The 26,655-nt window shown below is 42.0% G+C and overlaps 2 protein-coding genes across 2 annotated transcripts; both read left to right on the forward strand.

Moving 5' to 3' along the window:
* The first annotated feature begins 3,633 nt into the window (after positions 1-3,633).
* LOC114508005 (olfactory receptor 13-like) lies at positions 3,634-7,510 on the forward strand. Its single transcript, XM_028526005.2, has 2 exons — positions 3,634-3,755; positions 6,264-7,510. The coding sequence occupies exons 1-2, from the start codon at positions 3,724-3,726 to the stop codon at positions 7,198-7,200; spliced, it is 969 nt and encodes a 322-aa protein (XP_028381806.2). The 5' UTR covers positions 3,634-3,723; the 3' UTR covers positions 7,201-7,510.
* Positions 7,511-10,853: 3,343 nt separating this feature from the next.
* Positions 10,854-24,392, forward strand: LOC114507399 (olfactory receptor 2A12-like). Its single transcript, XM_036010284.1, is given in 2 exon segments — positions 10,854-10,994; positions 23,274-24,392. Coding segments are annotated over 2 exon segments (1,128 nt in total). The 3' UTR covers positions 24,261-24,392.
* The last annotated feature ends 2,263 nt before the right edge of the window (positions 24,393-26,655 follow it).

Raw genomic sequence — 26,655 nt, forward strand, 5'->3', positions numbered from 1 at the left:
TCTGCCTTTTGACCCTGCAATTCCACTGCTGGGACTCTATCCTAAGAACACTAAAACACCAATCCAAAAGAATCTTTGCACCCCAATGTTCGTAGCAGCACAATTTACAATAGCTAGGTGCTGGAAGCAGCCTAGATGCCCATCAGTAAATGAATGGATCAAAAAACTATGGTACATTTACACAATGGAATTCTATGCAGCAGAAAGAAAGAAGGAGCTCCTACCCTTTGCAACAGCATGGATGGAGCTGGAGAGCATTATGCTAAGTGAAACAAGCCAGGCAGTGAAAGACAAATACCACATGATATCTCCTTTAACAGGAACCTAAACAACAAAACAAAGAAACAAGCAAAATATAACCAAAGACACCAAAATAGAGGACAGGCTGAAAGGGACCACAGGGGAGAGAAGAGGGAAGTTCAGGGGACAATGGGAAGGGTTCATGGGAACAAATTTAGAGGACACATGGACAAAAACTAAGGGGAGGGTGGTAATGGGAAGGAAGTGGGGAGGGTTGGGAGGGTGGGCTGGATTGAAGAGTAAAAGGGAGAAAACTGTACTTGAACAATGATTAAAATAAAATAAAAAAATAAAACTACAGACCTCTATTGGGGAGTGAACGAGCAGGCTGAGTGAAGGAACAGATTAACACAGGGCGTGTAGGGGGGAGGGGAGAAGGAGAAACCTGCAGACAGTGTGGGAGCCGTGCTCACTGCTCACAGCCTTGGGGGCAAGCTGCTGAGCCAGTAGCTGACAGGGCAGAGCTGAGCATCGGGTCTCAGAGAAACAGTTTGGGCTGTGTGTGGTCCCCAGGAACTTTTGAGTGTTGGGCTGTGAATGATGTAGATGTACAGACTGTTTACATGTTCTCCAGTGTCTTTCACCAGCACTTTCACCTGGTTCGTCCAGGTCTGTGTCATTTCCCTCATGAGAATGCTTATCCTGACACAGGGCATTTTAGCAGACGCTGTAGGTGACTAGTAGAGTGTGGCTGGCTCTCCTGCCTTGGAGGCAGATTGACTTTCACTGATTCCTTCTACTTCTCAAACTCAGTGGTCAGGGATGAGTCCCACAGACTTTAGGTGGCCTCTGAGGGTGTTACCATAAACTGTACCTTCTAACCCGCTTTGAGGTGAGGGTGGCCACTTGCTTCCAGAGTCTTTCTCCATCTCACACTGAGAGCGCACAGGGGACTTGATCAGAGGAGTAAGTGTGTGCCCTTCCCTTGGGGAGTAGTGATTACTCAGTGCAACTCTCTTTTTTCCCACTAAAATTATCTTTAATATGAAAGTTTTAAACTCATATTTAAGAAAATGATAAAGTGACCAATTATTGCACTTTTACTCAATGAGGTAATTATACAGTCATTAAAATGATGACAGTCATTAAAATGATGACTGTATAGATTTTACAGATACGTAGGAAAGAGTTATAAAATTTAAAACGAGAATGTGAACCAATAATTTCAAATGCTGCATAACTGCAATTATGGTACATAATATACGAACTTAGAAATCTATGACACAAAATATCTTAGTAATAGTTGTAGGGTGGTAAGATGATGACTTTTTATACCTTTTAAAAATTATCTTTCATGCTATAGGAAAGTTTGTATTTGTCAGATCACTATCTTTTCACCTGAAATAATCTAAACAGTTCTAGCCTGTACACCAACTATACTTAATAGGATATACTTGAAAATTAAGAAAATAGAAATAAATTCACCTAGTAAAGTTCATCAGATGTAAGAAAAACTCTTGAATTTCATCTCTGTCTTTATTTTAAATACTATAGCATAAAAGATCATTTTAAAAAGCCACCCAACTCTTACTTACCTGCTGTGGGCAGCAGAGCTCACTGAATATGAAGAGCAGATGGGCTCTTATCACAACAGCTAACGTGTTTGTCAGTCCCTCACCCAGTGCTGTGCACTACACATCGATAGCACCTCACACACAACCTCTCCTCCAGCCATCGTAACCCATCCATGCAGAACGCCCCATTATCAGTCTGTGTTATGCGTGCACGTACCAGAGAGTAGCAACTGTCTGACTTTTACTGAGTCGCTGTCACTGCCCACTCCTCCTTCCCTCTGGTTGTCAACCCTTATGGAGCAGCACAGGTCTCCTCTGCCCCTGTGCACTGTCAGTGTGACGCAGACAGGACCTTAGAGGGAAGGCCTGTGGCTCACAGTGCTGCCTGTGACTAGCTAGCACGTTCCCTTCAAGGTGAGGAATCAGCAAACCTCTCAGTGCATCACAGCTAAACCTCATCTTCCCGTTAGTGTTTTTAAGTAATTCTTGTGTGTGTCCCTGAATGAACCCTCAGTATGAGTGATGTGGAGGCTGTTCTTTATTGATAAACTTGAGACCCCAGTGACTTGTATCTAGCTTACAATTTTTCTTAACCAAACTGGGACATTTGGACTATTGGTTTATCTTTTTTTTTGTCCTCACCCAAGGACATGGTTATTGATTTTTTTAGAGAGAGGGGAGGGGAGGGGGAGAGCCAGAGAAACAGAAATGTGAGAAACATCTATTGGTTTCCTCCTGTTTGTGTGCCCACTGGGACCAAACCCCCAACCTAGGTATATATGGGCCCTGAGCAGGAACGGAACCTGGGAACTTTCTGTTTATGGGACAATCCTTCAACCTACTGAGCCAACCAGCCCGGGCAGATTATTGCTTTTAGTGGCTTCCAATTGCTTGTGTTGTGTAGGTAGGGAGCTGTAAAGCAGACTGGGATCCTGGAGCAGGGAAAGGACCTTGCTCCTTCCTGTCTGCCCACTGCTCTTGTCAGCCTTGCCCAACAGCTCCTGGCAGTGGCAGCAGAGGCCCCTGCCCAGCCTCAGGTACTCAGGGTCCCAGAACCAGCCTTGTCATTCCCTGCTGGGGCCACAGTGGAGCTGGGGCACCCCTTCTCCTCCCAGGGTTAATTCTGAACCTGTTGTCCTCTAACCTTCTGGATTTTAATCACCCAGCCTCTGCTCTATGCCGTTGATCCCAAGGGAGGGTAGCTTCATGCAGTTCTTCTTCTTTATCTGACAGCTGGGTTTATTGTCTTATAGTTCCCCAGTATCCAGGAAACCATTGTGTTGTATGAAAGTCTCTCTACTATTGTACACTCCAGCATGGTTTCTGTTCCCTGTTGGATTCCCATCTGATTCAAGGAGAAAAATACAGAGGATACATGTACCAGTCAGGTATTAGATAAAACTCAGCCAAGACTAGAAGATGGGAAAAACCTATGGCCCCAGCTGCCCCGTGTACCACCTGCTCTATTTGGAGGGTTAGTAGGTGGGGAAACTGTGTTCTCCAGCCATAGTGAGTGCAAGGTGTGGTCATTGTCATGTGTGAAGGAGTCCCAGAAATCATTCTAGAGCTTCTAAATGGATGACCATGTATCCCACTGTGAGTGAAGGAATCAGCAATGCTACTGTCTTGCCACAAGTGTCCCTGTGGAGAACAGCAGAGGTGAGTCCCTGTGGAGCCCCTTTCCCCTGGACGGGAGCTGATGGCAGTGTGCCTGGCGGGTCCTTCTCCCTCCCTACACCAAACACTCAGCAGTATATTGAGGGGTGGTGGGGCTGAGCAGAGATGAATCATCTCTTCCTGTTTGGTCACCCCTTATACTAAGAGATGCTTGAGACGGCAATTTCAACACTAACTCACAGATACTTTTCTCTTTATTAGAGTGTTTTTCCTCAACCCAAGTCACATTCAGATGGTCTTCTCATTTTTAGCTGTAAGTCTGTGGTAAGATTCACATGTTGTCCAGTCTTTGTTCACTATTCAATTTCAGACAGGCTATGATGAAAAATCACAGTGCAGAACAGAATTGTTATTGTCTGTCAGTGTCTGGTGTTTGCTATGTGTAGATTTAGCTAATAGGATCATTTAAGTCACCGTGTCATTTAGAGACACCTAATGTGGATCATTTACTTTGATACATTTAGTATACAATTCCTTGTTTAAATGATAAGATACATTAGCTGTGTGAGGGACTTTCTTGAAAGTGTTTCCATTGTCCCATGAAATTCAGTCATGTTTTCATGAAATAATGGATCAAATTAACCACAAAAGGGGTTTATTATAGTAGAGTGTCCTGGAGGTTTTATTTTTGAAAGTGAACTTCCATTTGGTGAGTTATTTGAACACGAGATTTTCATCTTTTGAGTCCTTTTAAGAAACTTGTCACTCCAAGGAATTTCTTTTTCTTTTCTTTTTAAAATTTTTATTGTTGTTCAAGAACAGTTTTCTGCCATTTTTCCGCACCCCAGCCCTTCCCAGGTGCCCCTCCTGTTTCCGTCCCCACCCCCACTCCCCCTTCCCGTTATTGTCCATGTGACCTTTATAGTTGTTCCTGCAACCCCTTCACACTTTTCCCTGAAATTCCCTCTGCTCTCCCCTCTGGTCACTGTCAGCCTGCTCTCAGTTTCAGTGTCTTTGGTCATATTTTGTCCAAGCTATTTCTATACCCTAGCAAATAGGAGTTGCCTTTCTGTCCTCAGCCAAGACATGTGGGTGAACATGGAATATGTTTAGTAAATATCTGTGGATTTTTGTTTTGTGGTTTAGCTACGTGCAGCAGATAGGAGGAAGATGAGATGACAGTCCCTGGTCCTTCTGCTTTAGTTTATTGTGTCCTTCATCATAGGACATTTTGGAGATAGCACTGCTGTCTTTGTTCACTCCAAAGTGGCAACAAAGCTGAAACGAAAACGGCTAACCCTTTTCTGTACATTTAGGGCCAATGAGTCGTATAATTGGAAGAGACCTGAGCATTTTTCCTGCTCAACTTCTCCCATAACACGGGAATCCAAATGTCTGAGTTAAAGCACTCACTGACATAAAGCTCAGTCCTACTACAACAACCAGTTTTCTTTCCAAAGGTGATTCTAACTGTCATGACATTATTCCTTGCTCTAGGATAAAATCATCTCCCAGTGTTTCTGCTGTGAACTCTGATTCTTCCTTTGAAGCAGGGTGAAACACTTTTGCTTGTTAAACCTGGCAAACATTAACAAATTTGAATGGATAATTATTATACGACTGCAATTATGAGTTTTTGTGAGATTCTTACTTTAGTGAAATTCAGATGGATCTGGACTGAAGAAGGACATGGAGTCAGAGAGACAAGGAAACAGAAGCAGGGGTTTGATTGTTAGAAGAGAAACATTGGAATTCCCACCCTGGGACAAGTCCTTTTCTAAAGACTCATAAACCCCAGAAAGTAAAGATTCATGATGAATAATGTTTTCATGTTAGAGTTAAGCTGTAAAATATGTTAAGGGTACTATGGATATCAGTATCTAGTTAGAGCTTTAGCTCTAGCCTTAAATATTGATCAGTAGTTTTAAATCCCAGGCCATGACCCATCAAGAATTTATCCAACCAGCATTTTACTGGTGAAGTAGAGTAGAAAATAACATAGAAAATAGCAACTAGTCTTCCACATAATAAGGATTCAAGCACATATGTGTGCGCATATGTGTGTGTGTGTATAGAACTATATATAAAACATGCATATTATCCACACACATACAGGAATGGAATATAAATATTCATACAGGGATAAGTGTGTGACAGATAATATCTGATCATGAAACAGCATGATCAGAGTAGAATGTCTGTGGGTACAAAAGTGAAAGGACAAAGTTCTCTCCCTTAAATCCAGCTAAAGTTGTGGCAGTCTGCCTGCCATTCATTCCCTCAACTTAATTCAAGATTGCACAGCCAGTAGAAATGACAAGGCTAACACATAAGGCATCTAATGAAGGCACAAATCTGTGAGATCACCTGATACGAGGATCTCCCACAGGCTCCTGGTCCTCCTTCCCAGCCTCACGTGTGGGTGCAGACCCAGGCCCACAGCCCCCTCCCCACGGTGGCTGTGTGTGCACTGCGGGTCGGGACTCCTCCCAGGCAGGTCTCAGAAGCAGTGCTGCTGACTGAGGAAGTGTCTGCTGTTAGGGAGGCAGTAGGCATGTTAATGTGTTTTGAGCTGTGGTGGAAGTTTGGAAACAAAGTTAAGATTTACTGAACAGTGTAATAGAACACTAGCATTTAATTTATCACGGTGAAAAAAATTTCTTTCTGTATCATTTGCAGTGCACAGGATTCACTTAGTAACTGATGAACAAGAGAGAACTGTCACTGAAGATGTTTTGTGTGGAAAGAAATGATGCCACACACACATCTACCATGTGGAACTCATCCCTAGGACAGTAAGATTTGATGAGCTCTCTCCCTTGTTCTTCCCAGGAAAATGGGGGGCAACCAGACTTCTGTCACAGAGTTCCTCCTGGTGGGATTCCCACTCAGCCCAAGGATGCAGCTGCTCCTGTTTGGGCTCTTCTCCCTGTTGTTTGCCTTCACCCTGCTGGGCAACGGGGTCATCCTGGGGCTCATCTCACTGGACTCCCGACTGCACACCCCCATGTACTTCTTCCTCTCCCAGCTGGCCACTGTCGACATAGCCTATGCCTGCAACACAGTGCCCCAGATGCTGGTCAACCTCCTGAGCCCAGCCCAGCCCATCTCCTTTGCTGGCTGCATGACACAGACCTTTCTCTTCTTGATTTTTGCTCTCACTGAATGTCTTCTCCTGATGGTGATGTCCTACGATCGGTATGTGGCCATCTGCCTGCCCCTTCGGTATTCTACCATCATGAGCTGGAGTGTCTGCATCGCCCTGGCAGTGGCTTCCTGGACTTCAGGAGTCCTCCTGTCCCTAGTAGATATGGTGTTACTCTTACCATTGCCCTTCTGTGGGCCACAGAAAGTGAGTCACTTTTTCTGTGAAATTCTAGCTGTTCTGAAACTTGCCTGTGTGGATACGCACTTTAATGAGGTTGTGGTTGTGGCTGTGGCAACATTGGGGCTGGTGGGACCAGTGTCTGCAATTGTGGTCTCCTATGGTCACATTGTGTGGGCGGCCCTGAAGATCCAGTCAGCAGAGGGGCGCCGGAAAGCTTTCTCCACCTGCTCCTCCCACCTCTGTGTGGTGGGACTCTTTTATGGCACAGCCATGATCATATATGTTGGACCCCAGCATGGGGACCCCCAGGAGCAGAAGAAGTACCTCCTCCTGTTTCACAGCCTCTTCAATCCCATGCTGAATCCCCTGATCTACAGTCTGAGGAACAGGGAAGTCAAGGCTGCTCTGAGAAGAAGGCTGGGAAAGGGGAGACCTTCATGAGAGCCTCACTGATAAAAGTAACTGAGCTTACAGGGACCTGAGAAGTCACCTTGCCCAATATGTACACAGGATACATAGACAAGGTCTAGGCCTAGGGTATCTTTTGCATGTTCTTGAACTGCTCCTGTTACTACATGGGGGGAAAGCCCATTCTGGTACCTTCCTCTGAGGATGCTGCACAAGAAAATGAGCCCCTCTTCCAGCTCTCTGTGTGGTGCGCACACTTGTAATATGGTCATGAGGCATAATGTGAAGAGAGGAAGTCAATTTATATATTCCATTATCAGAACTTGTAGACAAAATTTTATTTTAGAAAAGAAGGTATTGGCAGAATATTTAAAATAAAGGAATTGAGACTGATTACATACCAATATTGAAATATTTTAAATTTAGCAACTGTCATCTTCAAAAACTGCCTCTATATTAAAAATATTTGGTTATTTTCCTGCATATGTCCATGTCAGTGATGTTTTCTGAGCCATCAGGAACATAAATTAGGAAGAGCATGAGCCAGGACTTCAAGGGGAAGAGGATGAAGGGTGTCACTCTGATGGAACTAACAGCAAGGAGAGAGCCCTGGAGGATGTCAGGCTGAAACCCAGAGACACACTGGACCTGTCCCTGCCACTGTGCTTCTCTGCCTGTGCAGCACTGCTGGGGGTCTGGGAAGGTGGAGATGAGAGGAAGAAGGCAGAATGGACGTAGCTGGGAGTCCCTGGCAGAATTAACATTTTTCTCTCATCGGTTTGGTCAGTTGTCTGCTATGGGAAATGACCAAAACTTAGAACATTCTCGAAAATAAGAACAGGCTGTGTAATTGCGGTGATGACTGTTTTATCAATGATACAGGAGTATAAATGATCAGTAATAATTTGCTCTTTAAAGTAAGAGGTATGAGGTGAGTGAAATAACCATTTCAGGTAAACATGAAACTCCAACACAATTATGAAGTGATAGAATACAGCTGGTAGTAGTGGGAAAGGTTGTAGAGACTTTTTCCAAACTTTCCTCCAATTATATACTAAATTAAACCTGAATGCTTAAAGTGTATCAAAGGAAAATATTTACTTTTAAAATAATGTTTCTTTTGTGTGTGTGTGTGTGTGTGTGTGAGGACTTTTTAAAGAGGAAATACTATGGATTTCTTTCTTACAAAGCATACCTTTTATAAGGGAGTCTGCTATGTACATAGACATTACTCTAGTACCTAAAAGAAAAAAAGGTTCAAATCAATGATTTTAAATTTAAATAAAGCTGGAATTTTTACCAAGTTTGCTAGTTGCTAGATGAGCAAACTGATACATTATACTAAAATTATTTGGAATTTACATTTATTATGTGTAAAATAAGTTCATGAAGTAAGCTCACAAGTTTGCAAAGAGGAAATACTATGCACAAAATGTTTAGCAATCCTCAAATTTTAATCATAGGTCAATAAATTATAATTATTAATATTATAGCCTAGATACATTTATCATTTTTAAATATCAAGGACTATGACTTAAAAATGAAACAATGTAAAATGAAATTTGCTCTTATACTAGAAAAAGTGAGGATGTTACACAATGTGGCCCCTCACGTGATGCAAAATGCCAAGATTTCAACTAATGTGTGAAGTAAATGAGTCTTTCCTAGCAATCTCTGTTTGCTGAAGAAATAATATTTTAAAAGTACACAGATCAATACAATTCAGAATTGCAAAAATTGTTACCTGTATGTGTCTACACCTAAAATGTACATCTTTGTTACTTTTCTTTTTTGATACAATACTGTTTGTGAGATTCATTAGGTTGCTAGAGGTAGCTCTATTTCATTAACTTAATTGTTTTGTAGTATTACATTCTAAAAATCTATCACAGCTTATGTATGATACTTGTAGTAGTACATATCTGGTTATCTTCAATTCTGGCTGTAACACAGAATTAGTCCATGGATGTTATTATGCACCTGCTTTGGAGGCCATATGCAATCATTGCTGTTGAAGACGTACTCAGGGAAATTCTGGGTCATGAATGTCCTGGACTTGGATCTGCTTTGGCTTGAACATCCGATAGGCTGTTGGTGTCATGATTATTACCTTTTACTCAGCATTTCCACCATTCCTCACACTGAGCTGGACATTGGTGAGGCAGTGATGAGTAAACACAGGTGACCCTTGTATAACCCGAGGTGGAACTGTGTGGATTCACTTTTATGCAGATTTTTTTTCAACAAATACTGTAAATGTATTTTGTCTTCCCCATGATTTTCTTAACATTTGCCTATTGCTTATGTTATTGTAAGAGTGCAGTGTGTAGTACATGTAAGAAATATGAAAAGGACCCCAAAACCCTCAAAATTTATTTATAAAATATTATGCATTTATTCTTATGTGTTTAAACATCATCACTTTCAAACTACTCTCTATTTGATGCAGTACACTTGTCAGGACATTTTTTCCATGCTCAAAAGTTTGAACTCATCAGTTTTGATTCCTTTTAGTGCTTCTGCTTCTTTTGTTTCACGTTTTCTACATCGGCAAAACATTTCCCTTTCAGGACTTTTCATGCAGGGAAAGAAATAAAAGCTCATTGGGTGACTGTGGAGGGTGGGTCAAAAACAGCTGCACACTCAGTGTGGTGTGGGCAGGTGCACTCAGAAATCACCCATCATGCAATGGGCAAATGTGTTGAAATAGTCTCAAAAAAATTCATAGCAGCTAAATGCTGCCTCTCACAACCATGCCAAAAGGTACCCCGATACACATGAGTCCTAGAGCACTCACCTAGCATGGTGAGAGTGTACCATAAGGGGCCCGCCCTCCAGAAGATACTTCCAGGCATGTTTGTCTTCTGTCTTTGTGGGTATTATTTGACTATGTCATGGGTAAGCCTAAGGTCAACATCATGCTGTTAGTAATTGAGTTTCTCAGAAGTCCCATATTTTTGAACTCATTGGGGATCAATTCTCTTAGTCTCTGCATATAGGTGGGTTCCCCTAACGCCTTCATTTTTCATGGTCAATTGTATGTGAAATTTCCAACTATGGACAGGGGGGTTTAGAGTTCATCTATATGTAGAGAGATTGGCATTACTCTAATATATTGTATACATAAATACGTTATTGGGTCACAAGTATATCTTTCTTTTCTTCTGAATAGTTGAACCAGGAATAAGAAACTTATTTATTCCATTATCATGACCTTATAATCTTAATTAGCAGCACTGGAGGTTTGGGACTGGGGAAAAGGAAGCTCTGTATGTGTGTCAGGACCACATGAATTTGTAGACATTTCTGCTGAAGCTCTCTCAGTCTTGCTTGCCTGCTTTAAAGAGCCTCTTTCCCACGGCATGCTGCCCGGGTCCACGTGTCAGTCTCTCTGTGGACTTGAGTTCCTTGGTGAGGGCAGCTGTGACCTGCTGAGATCTGACCTCTCGGGAAGTGTCCCAGGACCTGCCTTGTCTCTGACCCTGGAGCACGGGGCTGTGGGAAGTTGGTTCTCTTGTGCACTGAGTGAGTGTCAGTTAGACGTCCCTGGCGTGTCATCCCCACCTTAATTACACCTTCCCTGGTGCTGTGAACCTCTGGAAAATTTGGCCAGGCCTTTCCTTTTGATCTCAGGTGTAATTGGACCACCCTGACGCCCTCAGGTACCAGGCTGTTTACCTGGCATCATGGCGATTCCCTGTGCAAGTGGTCACCCTACTTCTCCAATATTTACACCCACCACCACTGGAGACATGGAGAATCCTGTGAACTCCTGTGAACGCCACAGAAACTGTGGAGGCAGCAAGGAGCCAGGACAGCCACCTCAGGTGTGTCTCTCTAGACCACTTAGTTCTGCAGCCCTTTCCTCTCCTCGCTCCCCGGGTCCTAATGTTTTATGCACAACACGCACAACATGCACTTGACCTGCACATTGGCCTCCACCCAGAGGCACTAATGGGAGATGTGGAGAAACACTCATATGCTTTTCAGGGTCATTCTTGTCAGACCTAACAAACCTATCTCTGTCCTTTCAGACCACAGCAGGAAAGCCAGCGTGTGCATGCATCTGACCACCTACCTTTCTTACCTGTCTTCCTTTTCCCTCATACTTCACTGGGACCAGAGAAACAGATATTTTACCCTTCCATATTGGTAGAGAGTGCCCTTACATCTCAGGCTGGGTTCTTTCAAAGTAAAACCCTATATAGAAGCTCATGTACCAGCATGTATTATAAATGAGGTCAAAGGGGAGTGACAAAAGAGTAGGGAAAGTGAATTCAAGGGTGACTCACTGAGGCTGCTCACTGTGTGGTGTTAGGAACAGCGAACTGTTCTACCCCATGGGAATCCCTTATGGGAGGCCTTGAGCAGCATGCACCGAAGGCAGCGACTACCAGGGAGAGTAAAGGGAAGAACTGAAGCCCTGGCTGGTGTGGCTCAGTTCTGAGTCGTCCCCAGAGGGAAAGGTCAGTGGTTCAGTTCCCAGTCAGGTCAGGTGCCTGGGGTGTAGGTTCTGTCCCTGGTTGGTGTGTGTACAAGAGGTAACTACGGTAATCTATGTTTCTCTCTCACATTGAAGTTTCTTGCCCCCTTTCTCCCTCTGTTCTTGTCTTGAAATCGATGTGAAGTACTTAATAGCTTACTTTTATCTTCATTGGTAAATGGTGTGTCTCACTCCACAGGGTGTCAGTTATCCCACAGGACAATTGTATGTACACTGTGGCCACCAAGGAATCCAGAGCTACTTTCCCTGTGGGCGAAAGGAAACCTTGGGTCAGGAAGCAAGAGACGTGTGAAGTGACGTGAGTGAGGAGGCTAAGGCGGAGTTATCAGCTGAGGGCCCCAGAGAGGTCCCAGAGCCCAAGAGGCCTGAGGAGGTGAGGGAGAGGCGTCTGCCCTAAGGGCTAAGTCCCAGGGAACTAGGTCTTGATGCATTCAGGAAACATGATGACGTAGAGATCTTTCCTGAGACAAAGCCTGAGTCTTATGACTCGTATGGAGGGTTGGACAGGAAACCTCCACGTTGGCCGTGAGAAGCAGACCCAGAGTGACTGAGGGAGTCTGCTGCCAGCTGGTCAGTGTTTTTGATAGAACGTGCTTGAGTGTTTAGATGTGAAATTGAAATGACTCCGTATAAACTTTGTTGGTTAGTTTATCAACTTTAGAATTTTTAGAGGAATTCATGTTCACTTTCCAAATCAGTTGCAAAAACAGTTGTCTAGTCATGAGGAGGGGATCACTCAAAGCTGTGAGTATGGTGATTCGGGGGCCACAGTAGATGCTGTCATGCAGGTTAGGCCATTCACTTATCGCTGCACTGTGCACGCTGGTCCACGTTAGTGTCAGCAGGTGTGCCTTAAAAACACAGAGAAGTCAGCCCAGCGCCAGCAGCAGAGCAGCCCTGTAAGACCCCCTGGGGACGTGCTCACAGTGGGGAACAGGAGGAGACCTTTCTGAGACAGAAGGCTGCTGGCCCAGTCACCTTTCAGGAATCCTTATTAATCCTCCAGTTTCTAACTGGATGTCTCCCCTGAAAGAAGTATTTTAACTACTTAGTTTCTCTCCCAAAGTATTTTAATTGTTTAAAGAAAAAGAAGGACCAAGCTTGATCAGAACACAAAATTTAAGTCTCTTTTTGAGCATTCTCAGAACACCTAAAATAATTCCCTAAATTATCAGGACAAATATAATAGTAAACATTAGAATACAAAGAAGATACAATTCTCTGTAATTAAAGTTGATAACTTTAATTTGAGAGATGCAAATTAAAACAACTAGGAGATACCTCCTCACACCATTCAGAATGACCATCATTAACAAATCAACAAATAGAAAGTGCTGGGGAAGATGTGGTGAAAACGGAACCCTAGTGCACTGTTGGTGGGAATGCAAACTTGTGCAGCTCCTGTGGAAAACAGTATGGAATTTCTTCAAAAAATTAAAAATGGAATTGTCATTTGATCCAGTGATTCCACTACTGGGAGTACACCCTAAGAAGCATGAAACACCAATTCAAAAGTACCTATGTGCCCCAAAGTTCATAGCAGCATTATTGACAATAGCCAAATGCGGGTCTACTGCCCATCAGTAATGAGTGGATCAAAAAACCTGTGTGGCATTTACAACAGAATACTGTGCACCAGAAAGAAAGAACAAATTCCTACCTTTCATGACAACCTGGATGGAACTGAAGAGTATTATGCTAAGTGAAACAAGCCAGGCAGTGAAAGGCAGCTACCATACGATGTCACCTACAAGGAGAACCTAATGAACAAAACAAAGAAACCAGCAAACAGAACCAGAGGCATGGAAACAAGGGACAGACTGACAGTGACAAGAGGGGAAGTGGGAGGGTAATAAGGAGGAGAGGAGGTAGAAGGTCAAGGTACAAGTATAAATGACCCATGGAGAAGGAAACCAGGGTGGGCATTGACTGTGGGAGCAATGGGGGGAAACTGGGACAAGAGAAATAGAAAACCAGTAAAAAAAAGACTTCAAATAACTGTAATTTATGTCAAAAAAGGGAAACAAAGTTATAAAGAATGAAAAATAAAATATTTCAATGAAGCATAGAATCTACAACATAACAATGATTCATTTTGAAACAGCAATATATAATGACTTCTATTAAGAAAACATCAAATACAACACATGGCTAACCCCAAGAGACTGCAGGACCAATGAACTCAAAATGAAAATTAAGAGAAAAGTACCAAAGCAAATACAGGCATAAAATGAAAAACTGGAGTTGAGTCAGAAAGACATCTTTGAGAGTCCTAAAACTTGTTCTAACATGAACTCAAGAAGAAACAAAAATTAAATGGGGAAAAGGATAATGCTGAAGATGTTATTTGTGAGAATTTCCCAACTGTGATGAGGGATATGCTCCCATGAGCACAGAAATGTCAGCAAATCACAAATAGGATACATTTACATAATCACCACAATCTTGCAATACTATAGTGACATTTCTGAAAACCAACGATAAAGTAACTATTCCTAAAACTCAGAAAAATATTTATTTATTACCCATCACCAACAGCAATTGTTGCTTTAGCTGGAAAAAGATACACCCTTTAGTGTCTTCTGCATGCAGCCCTGCTGGCAATGAAGACTTGGGCTTGGTTGCTTCGGTTTGTCTGCTTGTTTATTTTTGACTTTCTGTTTGAAAGTCAAACAAAGTTTCTGTTTGAAAACATGTTCATTTTACCTTAATTCTGAAAGCACATTTTCCTGTATATAAACTTTTGGATTGACAGTTGTTTTTACAACCCTTCCCACATACTGTTCATTGACCTCTGACCTCCAAGGTTCCCACTGAGCAGACAGAAATTACTATTACTGCTGTACCCCTCACGGTACTACAGGGGGGACCCAGTTCCATGAGGGCACCTGTACTCTAGCTCCCCGCCCTGCACATGGGAAGGCCTGGTCTCATAGGCCATTGCCATCATTTCAACCTGGGACCTTAGGGACTGAAAGGGGCTTGAAGCCAGGTGCTGGCTGCAGATCTGCCCATTCGGTTTCTGATTCTGCCTCCTTCTTGTCCTTGGAGAGTTTGCCTTACTGTCTTTCAAGCCCACTTATACATTTAAGGGTTATGGTTTTTAAAATGTTTTGTCCAATAGTTTTAGGTGCTTTCTCCTAACATGGTTTTCAGGACGGCCACTCTGCTGTATTGCCACGGTTTCTATTCTAGAAATCCCAGAGGTAACCTACCCGGGGAGGGAGTCAGATGCCTGCTGTTTCCCCTCACAGAGGAGCACTTGATGCAAACACAGCTGCACTGCAAGGGTGCCGGCTCCCGTCTCAGTCCCCGCCCACAGACACGAGTTATTCCTGTGACGCACGTCCCTCACCCTTGCCCCTCCCTCCCGCTCCACTGTCCGGCTTGTGTTCTGTCATGGGACGCTTATCACCTCCCTTTTCCAAATGTCTTGTCTTCTTCTTTAATGCACGCCTCCATTCCTATTTTCTTCAATTCTCCATTATTCCAGTCCATAGTGTTTTCCTGCCTGTACATGTTCAGATTTATAAACCTCTACTTGTGTCACACATTTTCCACTTTTAAAACTATAATATTCTAACTTTATATATATATTATATAGACAATACATTACATATGTATATTTGTTATAGAAGCAATTCATAATAGTTAGATTTGAAAATTCCAATAAGCATATAGAAGAAAAACCTTTTCCTTATCATCACTGGGAGTTTTCTGTCAACAATTGCATGTTATACATATAACATTAGTAATCTTCCTTTTTCATTTAATATTAATTGGAAATATACTGCAAGCCAATAAATATACAAAAACTGACTTTTAAGAAGATATGATTTAATATGTACATTTCATGTAAATATGTATTTTACCTGTCTACTAACATTGGAAATCTTGGATGTTTTCAATCTTTGGCTACTACAAACCAACTCTACAGGGAGGAATCTTTGCTCACGTAATTATTTTCTGGGATAAATTCTCTAAATGGGAATTACTGGATCAAAACTAACTTGGGGTGTTCATCTCTGCTCTTATGTACCAAATTATCCTGGGCGAGGTAAGCACTGTGTGGTATTACCTATTTGCTCTAAGCTTTACCATAAAAATAGAAACAAGATTCATAGATAGAGAACAAACTGAGAGGTGTCAGAGGAGAGAAGGTCAGGAAACTGACTGAAAAAGTTGAAGGGATTAAACAAAAATAAATAAATAGATCAAAGCCATAGCCACGTACAACAGTATGGTGATTACCAGGGGGAGAGGGGAGCGGGGAGAGGGAGAAGAGGGTAAAGGGGGAATCAATGGTGATGCAATGAGACTTGACTCTGAGTGGTGAACACACAATACATATACACATGACATATTATAGAATTGTGCACCTGAATCGTATATAATTTTATTTATCTTTTTAGCAATTTATTTATTTATTTTTAGACAGAGGGGAAGAGTGGGAGAGAAACATCAATGTGTAGTTGCCTCTTACATGCCCCCTTCTGGGATCTGGCCTCCAACACAGGCATGTGCCCTAACTGGGAATCAAACTGTTGATCCTATGGTTCTCAGGTAGGCGCTCAGTCCACTTAGCCACATCAGCCAGGGCTGAAACCTACATAATTTTATTAACCAATGTCATCCCAATAAATTAAAGGAACAATATTTTTAAATTATAAAGTTAAAAAAGTTATCAACTTTAATTACAGAGAATTGTATCTTCTTTGTATTCTAAAGTTTACTATTATATTTGTCCTCATAAATATATATTTTTTGTTAGTTTCTGTTTCTTATATTTCATTGTTGGTTTGCAAAAATGGTTTCAATCTGAACATTGAGTTTGATCCCGCCATTTTGCAAATTCACTTATATAGGTTGAGTAGTTTTTGGTGGAGCCTATACGGTTTTCTATGTACCATATCATGTCATCTGCAATCAATGACGGTTTTACTTCCTCCTTTCCAACTTGGATGCCTCTCATTTCTTTTTCTTGTCTGATTGCTGCATCTTGAACTTCCTATACTATGTTGAATAAAAGTGGTGAAAGCGGACATCTTTGTCTTCTTGTGTATCTTAGGAAGAAAGCTTTTAGATTTTGCCCATTGAGTGTGGTGTGAGCTTTAGGTTTCTCGTATATGGTCTTTATTATGTTGAGGTATGCTTCCTCTATTCCCACTTTTCTGGGTGTTTTTATCATTCATGAGTTTTGTACTTTATCAAACGCTTTTTCAGCATCTGTTGATATGGTCATGTGATTTTTATCTTTCATTTTGTTTATGTTGAAGTCTTTATTTGTTTCTCTTATTGCCTCTATGATATCTGGAATTTGGCTATTGCCTATTATGTTATACTCCTGTAAGGATTATTGAAGTTTTGTGCATCTCCCCTGAACAACCACTTCCTGTGGGACCTCATTGCTCCCATTTCTTATTATACTTTATATGATCCTAGACGTAAAGTAATATCTCATGCCAGGCCTCTTCCTAATCTGCAATGTTTGAGATCAGTGTTTACTATTGCAGGTCAATGTGAACAGCAGTGCCCACTGAATCAACCTCAGGATAGCAAATTTGGTGTCCTGGAAGTCACTTAAAGGGCTTTAAACATAAGGACATAGGTTTTAATGTCTATGAGTTTCCAAGTAAAACTAGCACTTTTCAGCAGACAAAGATGATTCACTCCCTCGGGAGGAAGCAGTCCTTTGAGGTGCTCACCTTAACAAGCTCCATGGGGGCCACACACACCACATCATGAAGCTTAAACCATTCTCCTCGGAGGTATGGCGGTGGGCTCCACCTCAGATCAGATGCTCAGAATCCAGATACTTGGGTACTGTGGAGACTGTGCTGTGACACATCCTGTAACATCTGACTTGTCTGCCTATTACATTTTCATGCCAGGATCCTGCTGAGTAGGATCACCCCTGCCATTTTTCCCGAGTTCTCACTTCTCTACTAGCACCACACACAGAGTCACTCACACACTTACATGCACTCACACACTCAGGTAACAAAGCTAGAGTCGAGAACAGAAGGACAGCTTTGTACTGCTGAGTAGGGAAAACATGGAATGGTGGGAAGACACTTTGTAATTTGTTCCCTGGCCTCCACGGTATGTGTCTGGGGAATGGGTGGGCTTTAGGTGGTCAGAGTGTAAAGCCCTCTCATGTAGAAGCCTCCCAAGCTCCGGTGTCCTGTCCTCATGGTCTGGACAGAAATGGTGTCTGTGACTCATCACCCAGGGAGCCCACCTCAGGCAGTAGGTGCTTCAGCTCCAACCTCTCCTCTTCCTCTGCCTTCAAACCCCCTTCAAGGAAAATACTATAATTAGTACCCTCCTACATACAAATCGTCTTATGTCAAATGGTTAATGACTAACAGAAGAGCAGGGCAAAAGTTTGGCTCAAGTCCTCAGGGTTAGAATGGAGACAAAGACACCTTTCTGAAGAGACTTTCCTTGTATTCTGCCAGGGCCAGGGTGCTCAGAGTAACATCTGACACCCATGCCATCAAAGCCTAGGTTGCTCACTCCTCTTAGTCAGAACCCCTCCCTGGTCACATTTCTGGGGAGGGCCTGGTTCCACTACATGCCCGTCTCTCATGGTAGCAACCTGAGAGGGGCAAGAAAGCCATCTAATGCGGTTGCCTCCTTTTACAGTGGAAGGTGAAGCCAGAGCTGTTCCACAATTTCTCCTTCATGTCCTCCTATGCTGACAATCATCTGCTTCTACCACCTCCTAGAAAAAGCCTCCTTTTTTTTGCTGCCCCATTCAGAAGTGTTGACACGTGGCCACCAGAACATCCTAGAGGAATTTGATAAAAACTCTCATTGTATTTTTCTTGTTTCAGTGAGGCTGGTAGAGGCACCTGATTTGCTTTTCCTGATTCAGTGTTTCAGGCTTGCTGTCCATGGATGGCTGTCCTGATCCCAGGGAGACCCATTGTCAGATTCTAGAATGGGATTATGTGGCTGACAGTGCCACTCATCAGAGTTTAGGGGAAAGTATTAGCTGACGGAAGTATGGTAAAATGGTTCTACTAAGAAAACAACTTCTCTGCTTCACTTCTCTACTTTGCGTAGTCATCCATGAAAACATGTGCTGTATACAAAATTATAAATGTGAATGCATTCTTACTGTCTTTACATTTTAAGTCACTTTGAGAAGTGGTGTTCAAAACTAATGATGCTGAAGTGAAAATGTGTTGTTCTTAAACTTTAAAAGCAGAGAAACAAATGTGAGAGAAGCCAGCCTGTGCGTGCAAGGTTGTCATGAGACAGTCTGTTCTTTGTCTGGATCTCTCTGAGAAATGCTGCTCCTCTGTGACCCCCTGGTTGTATCCTGGAGGGTGTGTTTAGCTTTCATATTAGAATGAAAGGCCACCTGAAATTTATCTCGGGCCTCATGTGTGGTGGGCCAGGTTAGAGTTTTCTCCATGGATATCCAACGGACCTCGGGAACTTCACTGAATACACTGGCACCGCCTTTGTGTGTCTGAACTTTGGACTCACCCAAGCTGCCGTGTTGCTTTGTTGGTTTACATTTGCCCCAGTTCCCCAGTGATTTAATCATGTTGGCTTTGTGATAAATGTTACTAGTCTGTAGTTTAAGTCCTCTTCCTTCATCCTTTCTTCTCAAGGTCTATTGGCTATCCTTAACTTATTGCATTTTCACATGTGATATTTAGAAAAATTATGAATGTCTACATGATAAAAACAACTGCTAGGATTCTGACTCGAATTTCATTGAGTGTATAGGACAGTTTGGAGAGATCTTTACAAATTTTCTAATCCTTTGTCATATGTACATTTTTCATTTTGCATTTTGACCTTCAATTCAGAGTTTTTAAAATTTGCCCGTGAATTTCAGTAATTAGCTATGGAAGCTTTTTCCAGGTAGGTAATTGTATTTTGTGACTCATGACATTTTATATTCTACATTTCAATTCCAATGGCCTTTTTACTTCTTTTTGTCTTCTTGCTGACTCATTACTGAGGCAACATTCAATAGAAATTGTGTTAGTGGAATACATTTTCTAACCTAGAGAGAAAGCTTTTAATATCTCACCATTAAATGTAATTTTTCTGAAGGTTTTGGAACAAAGTGATTAAAAGAATCAGTTTGTAATTAAAATTTGTAGGCACTAAATTCTGACTTTTCTTTTTGGTGGAATGTTCCTTTTATTATTATTGTATAGAAGCTCCCATATGGCTATAAATGCTTTTAAGTGATATCAGTAATGCTACTACCAGTTTTCTTATGACTAGACATGTTTTTTTTGTAATTTGATCTTTAAATTTTGGGTGTGTTTGCATGTGTGTGTGTGTGTGTGTGTGTGTGTGAGAGAGAGGGAGAAAGGATGAAAGAGGGGGAATTTAGGTATTTCAGGTGTCCTTTTTGTAAAGATTTTGTACCTTGATTTATTTCCTCATATTCAGATTATGTCTGTGTTTTAGTGTCTTACATTAGTGTGGTAATTGGTATACATAGATTTATTAATGCCTGCTCTTTTGTGTTTCCTATCGGAAAATTTAGTCACCTCTTTATTTATCTTTTGTTGCTTTCTGCCTGCTTTTGACTTAATCATGCTTTTAGTTTCTTTCACTTCTCATGTAATTTTGAAAACCATAGTTTCTATGTCTATTTTTTGATGAGGTATATCAAGTGGTAACATCCCAGTTGAGGAATTACACTAACAAATGTAAAGTCACTCGGGGTTCCAGGTCTCATCAAGAATCTTTACTGTTCAGATGTCTCTTCCCCTGTTTACTTATTAATTCCAAAATGTTTAATTTTATTTTTTTAAAATACCACAGTAATTATTTTATGTTGGGAACCGCACTGCCTGGTATCAGAAGCTGTAACTTCCCCGCCGCCCCCCCCCCTCCCCCCCAGGCTAAGGCTGAGGGAACGCCCTTGAAACCGTAAGGCAGCAAGGAGAGGAAAGCTTATCTCCCTGGCAGGAACGCTGCTTCTGCTGCTTCTGCTGCTTCATTCATCACTGAACCCCAAAGCTTGGTCGGTTAGTCAAAGATGGGTAAGATTCCCCAAGGGGGGAATGATCTAAGACAGGCATGATCATGTGGGAGGCCCCCCAAGAAAGGACTTTGGAGGCTACAGCAAAAGGAGGTGATGGACCCTCACTCCTCGGCTTTGACATAGCCTGAGTCCTCGTCATCTGGGAGAAAATCTCCTTATCTCTCGGTTGCCTTAGTTCCCTCGCTCCACCTAAGCCTGAAACAATGACAGGGTGGTGCAGCTCTGTGCGAAAAGGTCGGATTCCCCGGGTGATCAGGCCTAAGAAAGAACATGTAAATTCCTGTGAAACCTCCTTTGTTTAGAATGCTCTCAGTTGAATGAGAGGGGTCCAAGGAGGAAGTTAGTTTGTTCCTCAAAGTCTTACAGCTCTTTGACCCTGACTCAAAATAGGCCCTCAGACTTCCTTGTTATCTATTGTTTGATCCTTACTTCCTAGCAATGAGTAATGAGCTATTTACCTGAATTCTTATGCAAACAAAACCAATAAAAAGCCTCTCAAGAGGGGGAATGGGGCGCTCTCCCCGCCAGGGAGGGTGGCCAAGCGGCAACGCGCTCCCCATGTGAGGAGTGGCCCTGCTGTTCCTATTCCCCCACAGGACCTGGTTGTCTCTGTGTATGTTTTTCTCGAATTCGAATGAGCCATCCGCAGCGTTCCGTGATCACTGCTGGCCGGTGACCCACACATCAATTTTAGGTCAATAGGTATAAAGTTTGCCAAGATAGTTTTCAAATTATGTTTCTATATTGTTTTCATATATTGCTCTACCTGTGGGTTCACTGGGATTCGTGTTGAGGTACACACTTTATTTGTACATGGAGGATCTGTAGGGCCTCATACCTCTGTATCTGCATACTTAATAATGCCTCACTTTGCTCTCGTGCACTCAGGAGAGTTCTTGACGATATCAAACTGTAGAAGAGCAGCTTACCCCTCTTGGAACATGGAAGACAGTATCTGATTGCCTTTAGACCCTTTCCTATTGACAAGAAGTCACCATCAGCTGGGCGGTTGTTCCTGTGAATCTAATTGTATTTTACCTTTGGTAACTTTTAATTTTCCTCCTAATGCTGAAAAATATAGATTATGTAAAACAGTGGAACAAAGAGTGCTTAAGAGGCAAATTACATTGTAGCGTCTATGAAATATCATTACACTGATAAAACAGTAAAGGGATTCTAAGGGATCAAACAAACCAATAGACATGAAAAGAATCTGCTTTAAAATCTTAGAAAGCAAAATAAAGTTATTTTAAAATGTTTTGTAAGCTAGGCAGATGAGACAAATGTCAACCAGGTGTCAGTCACAGAATAACTGTGCAATTAGAATATAGCTGTGAAACGTCTAGAACAGCATGAAGACAGCAAACGAGAAAACAATCTGAGAGGGTTGTTTTCTCAGACATGAGAGAGGGTCATTGGCTACATCACTGTGTGAATGGGGTTCCAGCAGGTGTAGACACAGTGAAATGTAGGGAATGGAAGAAAGACAATAGTCAAAGAGATCATTGTTAAGACATTCCATTCACTGAAAATTTATTTTTTATTTGTGTTCTTCCATCCTCAGAGTACATTTTTTACTTAAAGATTTATGTCATCTTTAGTTATAAAAAGTCTTGTGTGTACAATTTATCTTCTTTCATTGCACTCATTAAATGAAAGATGTTTTTGCAAATTAAGGACTTTAATTTTGTAAATGCTTTCAATTTTGTAACGTTTTTGGATAAGTCTCTTCAAATAATGTTTCTTTACCATTCTCTTTATCTTTTGTTTTAGGAACTTTATAATATGTAAGTTTAATCTGTCAATTTAGTGTTTGTGTCTCTAAACGGCACTTTCAAAAGCGTATCCTTGTGTCTGTGTGAGCCCCAGCCCAGGTGCTTGGGTTCGGGGAACCGTGTTGGTGCCCCATCTCCCAGAACTTTCCTGGACTCCACAAAGCTGAGGTCCAGGTATGACACTCTGCTTTCATGATGGAGTATGTCATATTTCTGATTCATTCCTGGTATATGAAAGAATTGTCCCTTTTGAAACTCTGGCTGTGTAGTTGGGGGTTTGCATTTTATACTGTCATCTGTCATGTTCATGGGTTTCAGGTAGAGGAGAACTAAAGAACACCCCTTGAGCATCCGTCTTTTCTTAAAACTGTGGAACACAACCAATCATGTAAGTGCCATGATAAAATTAGGTGTCACTCCCCTTCAATTTCTGGGAGAAAACAGAGATTCCTAGAAGTTGTGGTAAGTGAAAAGGCATCTGTTTGTCTCTCTTCATTAGCTTCAGCTGATTATTGTTTACAATACATTCCAAGAGTATCAAATCTTCTATTTATTTCATGGAAGCCACAGACCCTAATTTTTCTGTGAAATCTCTCAATTTTTAATATTGGCTAACATCTAAAGTTTCTAAATATCTCTAAAGCCAAATTTGCAGATCAGCATCACAGGACTGTGGGTGGGACGGAATCCATGACTTACTGATTTGTGGCTTTGGGCATAAATTCTCACTCTGTGTGAGCACACCATTTCTTTTCTCCTTTTCTACTTCTCAGCTGTGAAGTTTCTGTCCTAAGGGCAGCCTTGTATCCACCAGTCAAAAGGAAATGGGAAACAACAGACATGGATCACAGAAGTTATCCTGCTGGGCTTCCAGGTTGACCCAGAACTTGAAGTTTTCCTCTTTGGGTTCTTTCTGCTATTCTGCAGTGTCACCCTGCTGGGCAACGGGGTCATCCTGGGGCTCATCTGCCTGGACTCCCGCCTACACACCTCTATGTACTTCTTACTCTGAAACCTGGCCATCATTGACATGTCATATGTCTTGACCACTGTTCCTAAGATGCTGGCAAATCTGGTGACACACAGGAAAACCATCGCCTTTGGTGCATGCATCCTTCAGACTTTCCTGTATTTGATATTTGCTGTCACAGAGTGCATGTGTTTGCTGGTGATGTCCTATGATCGGTATGTGGCCATCTGCCACCCCCTCCAGTACTCTCTCATCATGAGCTGGAGAGTGTGCACCATCCTGGCTGCCATGTCCTGGTTGGTTAGCTTCCTCCTGGCTCTGGTCTACATTACTCTCCTCCTGAGGCTGCCCTTTTGTGGGCCTCAGAAAATCAACCACTTCTTCTGTCAAATCCTGTCAGTGTTCAGATTGGTGTGTGCTGACATTAGGCTCAATGAACTTGTGGTCTTTGTGGGCTCCATGTTTGTTCTAGTGGGGCCCCTGTGCTTGGTGCTGGTCTCCTACACACGCATCATCTGTGCCATCCTGAGGATCCAGTCTGGGGAGGGCTGCAGGAAGGCCTTCTCCACCTGCTTCTCCCACCTCTGTGTGGTCGGGATTTTCTTTGGCTGCGCCATTGCCATATACTTGGTCCCCAAATCTCCCCACTTTCAAGAACAAAGGAAGATGATGTCATTGTTTTATATGCTTTTTGACCCCATGCTGAACCCGCTGATCTACAGCCTGAGGAATGCAGAGGTCAAGGGTGCCCTGTGGAGGCTTATGGCTAGGAGGAGGTCCCTGGGAGGGATGGTTGGGAGTATTTTGAGTGTGTGAGCTGGTCCTCCTCATGAGGGAATCTTGAATGCCCTTTTGAATCTTTTAGTTTAACCAACCCAGGACTCTTTGTTTTTGGACTTGTTGGGAAATGAGAAAATAATTCCTCTTCCTGTTTATGCCATTGATAACAAACCTGAGATAACATATGAAACTGAAAATCAGTCTAAACCTATTTATGAAAGAGATATAAATGTCTTAAAGAATATATGAGTAGAAGAAGTTCATGAAATAAAATAATTTTATGTTTTTAAAAAGTTTTTATTCCCTGCATGCTAGAATTGTTTAATGTTAAAACAATGAACATAATTTGCCACATTAACAAATTAAAGATACATATCAATAGATGTAATAAAGTGTTTGGCAAAATTTAACGTTAATTCATGATGAAATTCTTTACATGCTAGTAGTAACAAAGAATAAGCATTTCTAAAGAGGATGTATGGAGAAAAAGAAAAGAAACCCCAGCAAGCATAGTACCTAACGATGAAATGCTAACATCTTCCCCTGTAAGTAAAGAATGAGGTACAATTGTACACCATGGCCTTGTTTTCATCTTTTTACTAGGGATTCTAACTACATGTTCATTTTAAACACCAGTGATCTAAAGGTATTCAAAATTTGGTGAATTTTTATTGGTGAAGAACTCTCCATGGGATAAGAGATTTACTTGAAAAAGATAAAACTTAGAAAAGAAGAAATTTCTTTGTTATGAATTAGATGGAATAATTTCCCTAGCCAAAGGAAATTGTAGTGGAGTATATTACGGAGTGAAGTTCCATTTGAGGAAAACTAACATATTGGTTATTGTGTAAAATATGCATTTACTTATTATCAGTGTCCTTACGGTTCCTAGTGAGTGTGAGAACTTATTTACTGAACAGAATGTGAAGCCAAATGAGTACTAACTCTATGTCAACCTGTGTGTCTCACTCTGCATAGCATTAACGACAGGATCAGGTGGCTAGCGTGTGCTCTCTAAACACATTTGATTCCTGCAGCTCAGACACTACATTTTTGTGGTGGGGATGGAGTGAGTACAGACAAGAAACCAACATGTTAGGTTTTGGCAGAGTGAGGTGAAGGAAGGCTGAGATGGTCAATCATAGTTTAAATTTTCTCTTTGTAGGATTTTATGTTGAATGTGCACCCTTTAGTTTATCCTGTCCTTTCTCCCAAAGCACGTTTTCACAGTAAGATCTTCCTAGAGCTCATCACCATCAACCTGCTTGGGTGCTTCAGGTCTTGTGTGAAGAATTTCTGATCCATGCTTTAGATTTCTTTTTTGTCCAGGTGATCTGACAGTTTATCAACAGTAGTTTATCTTTATTTAAAAAAAAGCACCTCATCTCTTGCTGTTGGGAAGGGATTCATTCCTATTCCTGAGTCTTGCTTCAATGACCTTAAATTCGTTGTGGGTCTGGTTTTCAGGGTTTAGATCCATTTTGGAAATTTTCTTCAGGGACTGCATCTTATTCTCCAAAGCACCATGGGATGATGCATAAGCCAGAATACATAAATGTTCATTTACATAAAATTGGAAATGTGACTGCATAATGAGCAAGGGAGTGTGCTGATCTTTGCTGTAGAAGTGTCTACCCTGGAAGATACTTTATCACCTAATGGTTGAGCAGTGAACCTGGAGTCAGAGCCAGAGGGGCTAATCAGAGATTCTCCTGACAAGGGCTCTGGATTCCTGGTCACTGTGGCCATCCATCTAGACTGAAGACATCCAGGTGACTTGGGCCAACTGGTCGGCTACTCCTGAACTTTTATCTTCCTGGGGCCCCTGTGCTTGGTGCTGGTGACCTCCATGTGCATCCCCTTTGCCCTCCTGAGGATCCAGTCTGGGGAGGGCTGCAGGAAGGCCTTCTGTACCAGTTCCTCCTAACTCCTCGTGGTAGTGCTGTCTTTTCACAGCACCATAATCATGTGGTGCCCCCCCCCCCACCCAAAATCATGCATTCTCCCCAAGGAGCAGCAGGACATCCCTCTCCTGTTCACCTTTTCCAACCCCCAGGTGAACCCACTGACATACAGCCTGAGGAACACAGATGTCAAGGGTGCCCTGGGGAGAGCACTGTGGGAGGAGAGCCATTTCCAATTGCAGTGACATTTGAATCCCCAGCCTAAGTGCTCAGTTACCACCTGAATCCAGAGAAGCTCACTGCTGTGCCCTTCTGCTGTGGTTCTTCATGATGTGAGATCAGACTTTCTCTCTTCCTATGAAGGAAGCTTTCTATAGTTTACACTCATTGATTTTTGTTAATCGGATATAATTTTTTCTTTCATTGTTCATTGAATTGAATATCTGTGAAATTAAAAATTATATTATCCCTATTGTGGGTCCCAAAGGTTGAATACAGTCTATCTCCACCTGTACCCTAACTGTGTA

Source organism: Phyllostomus discolor, chromosome 10, assembly GCF_004126475.2.
Source record: "Phyllostomus discolor isolate MPI-MPIP mPhyDis1 chromosome 10, mPhyDis1.pri.v3, whole genome shotgun sequence".
NCBI classification, from domain to species: domain Eukaryota; kingdom Metazoa; phylum Chordata; class Mammalia; order Chiroptera; family Phyllostomidae; genus Phyllostomus; species Phyllostomus discolor.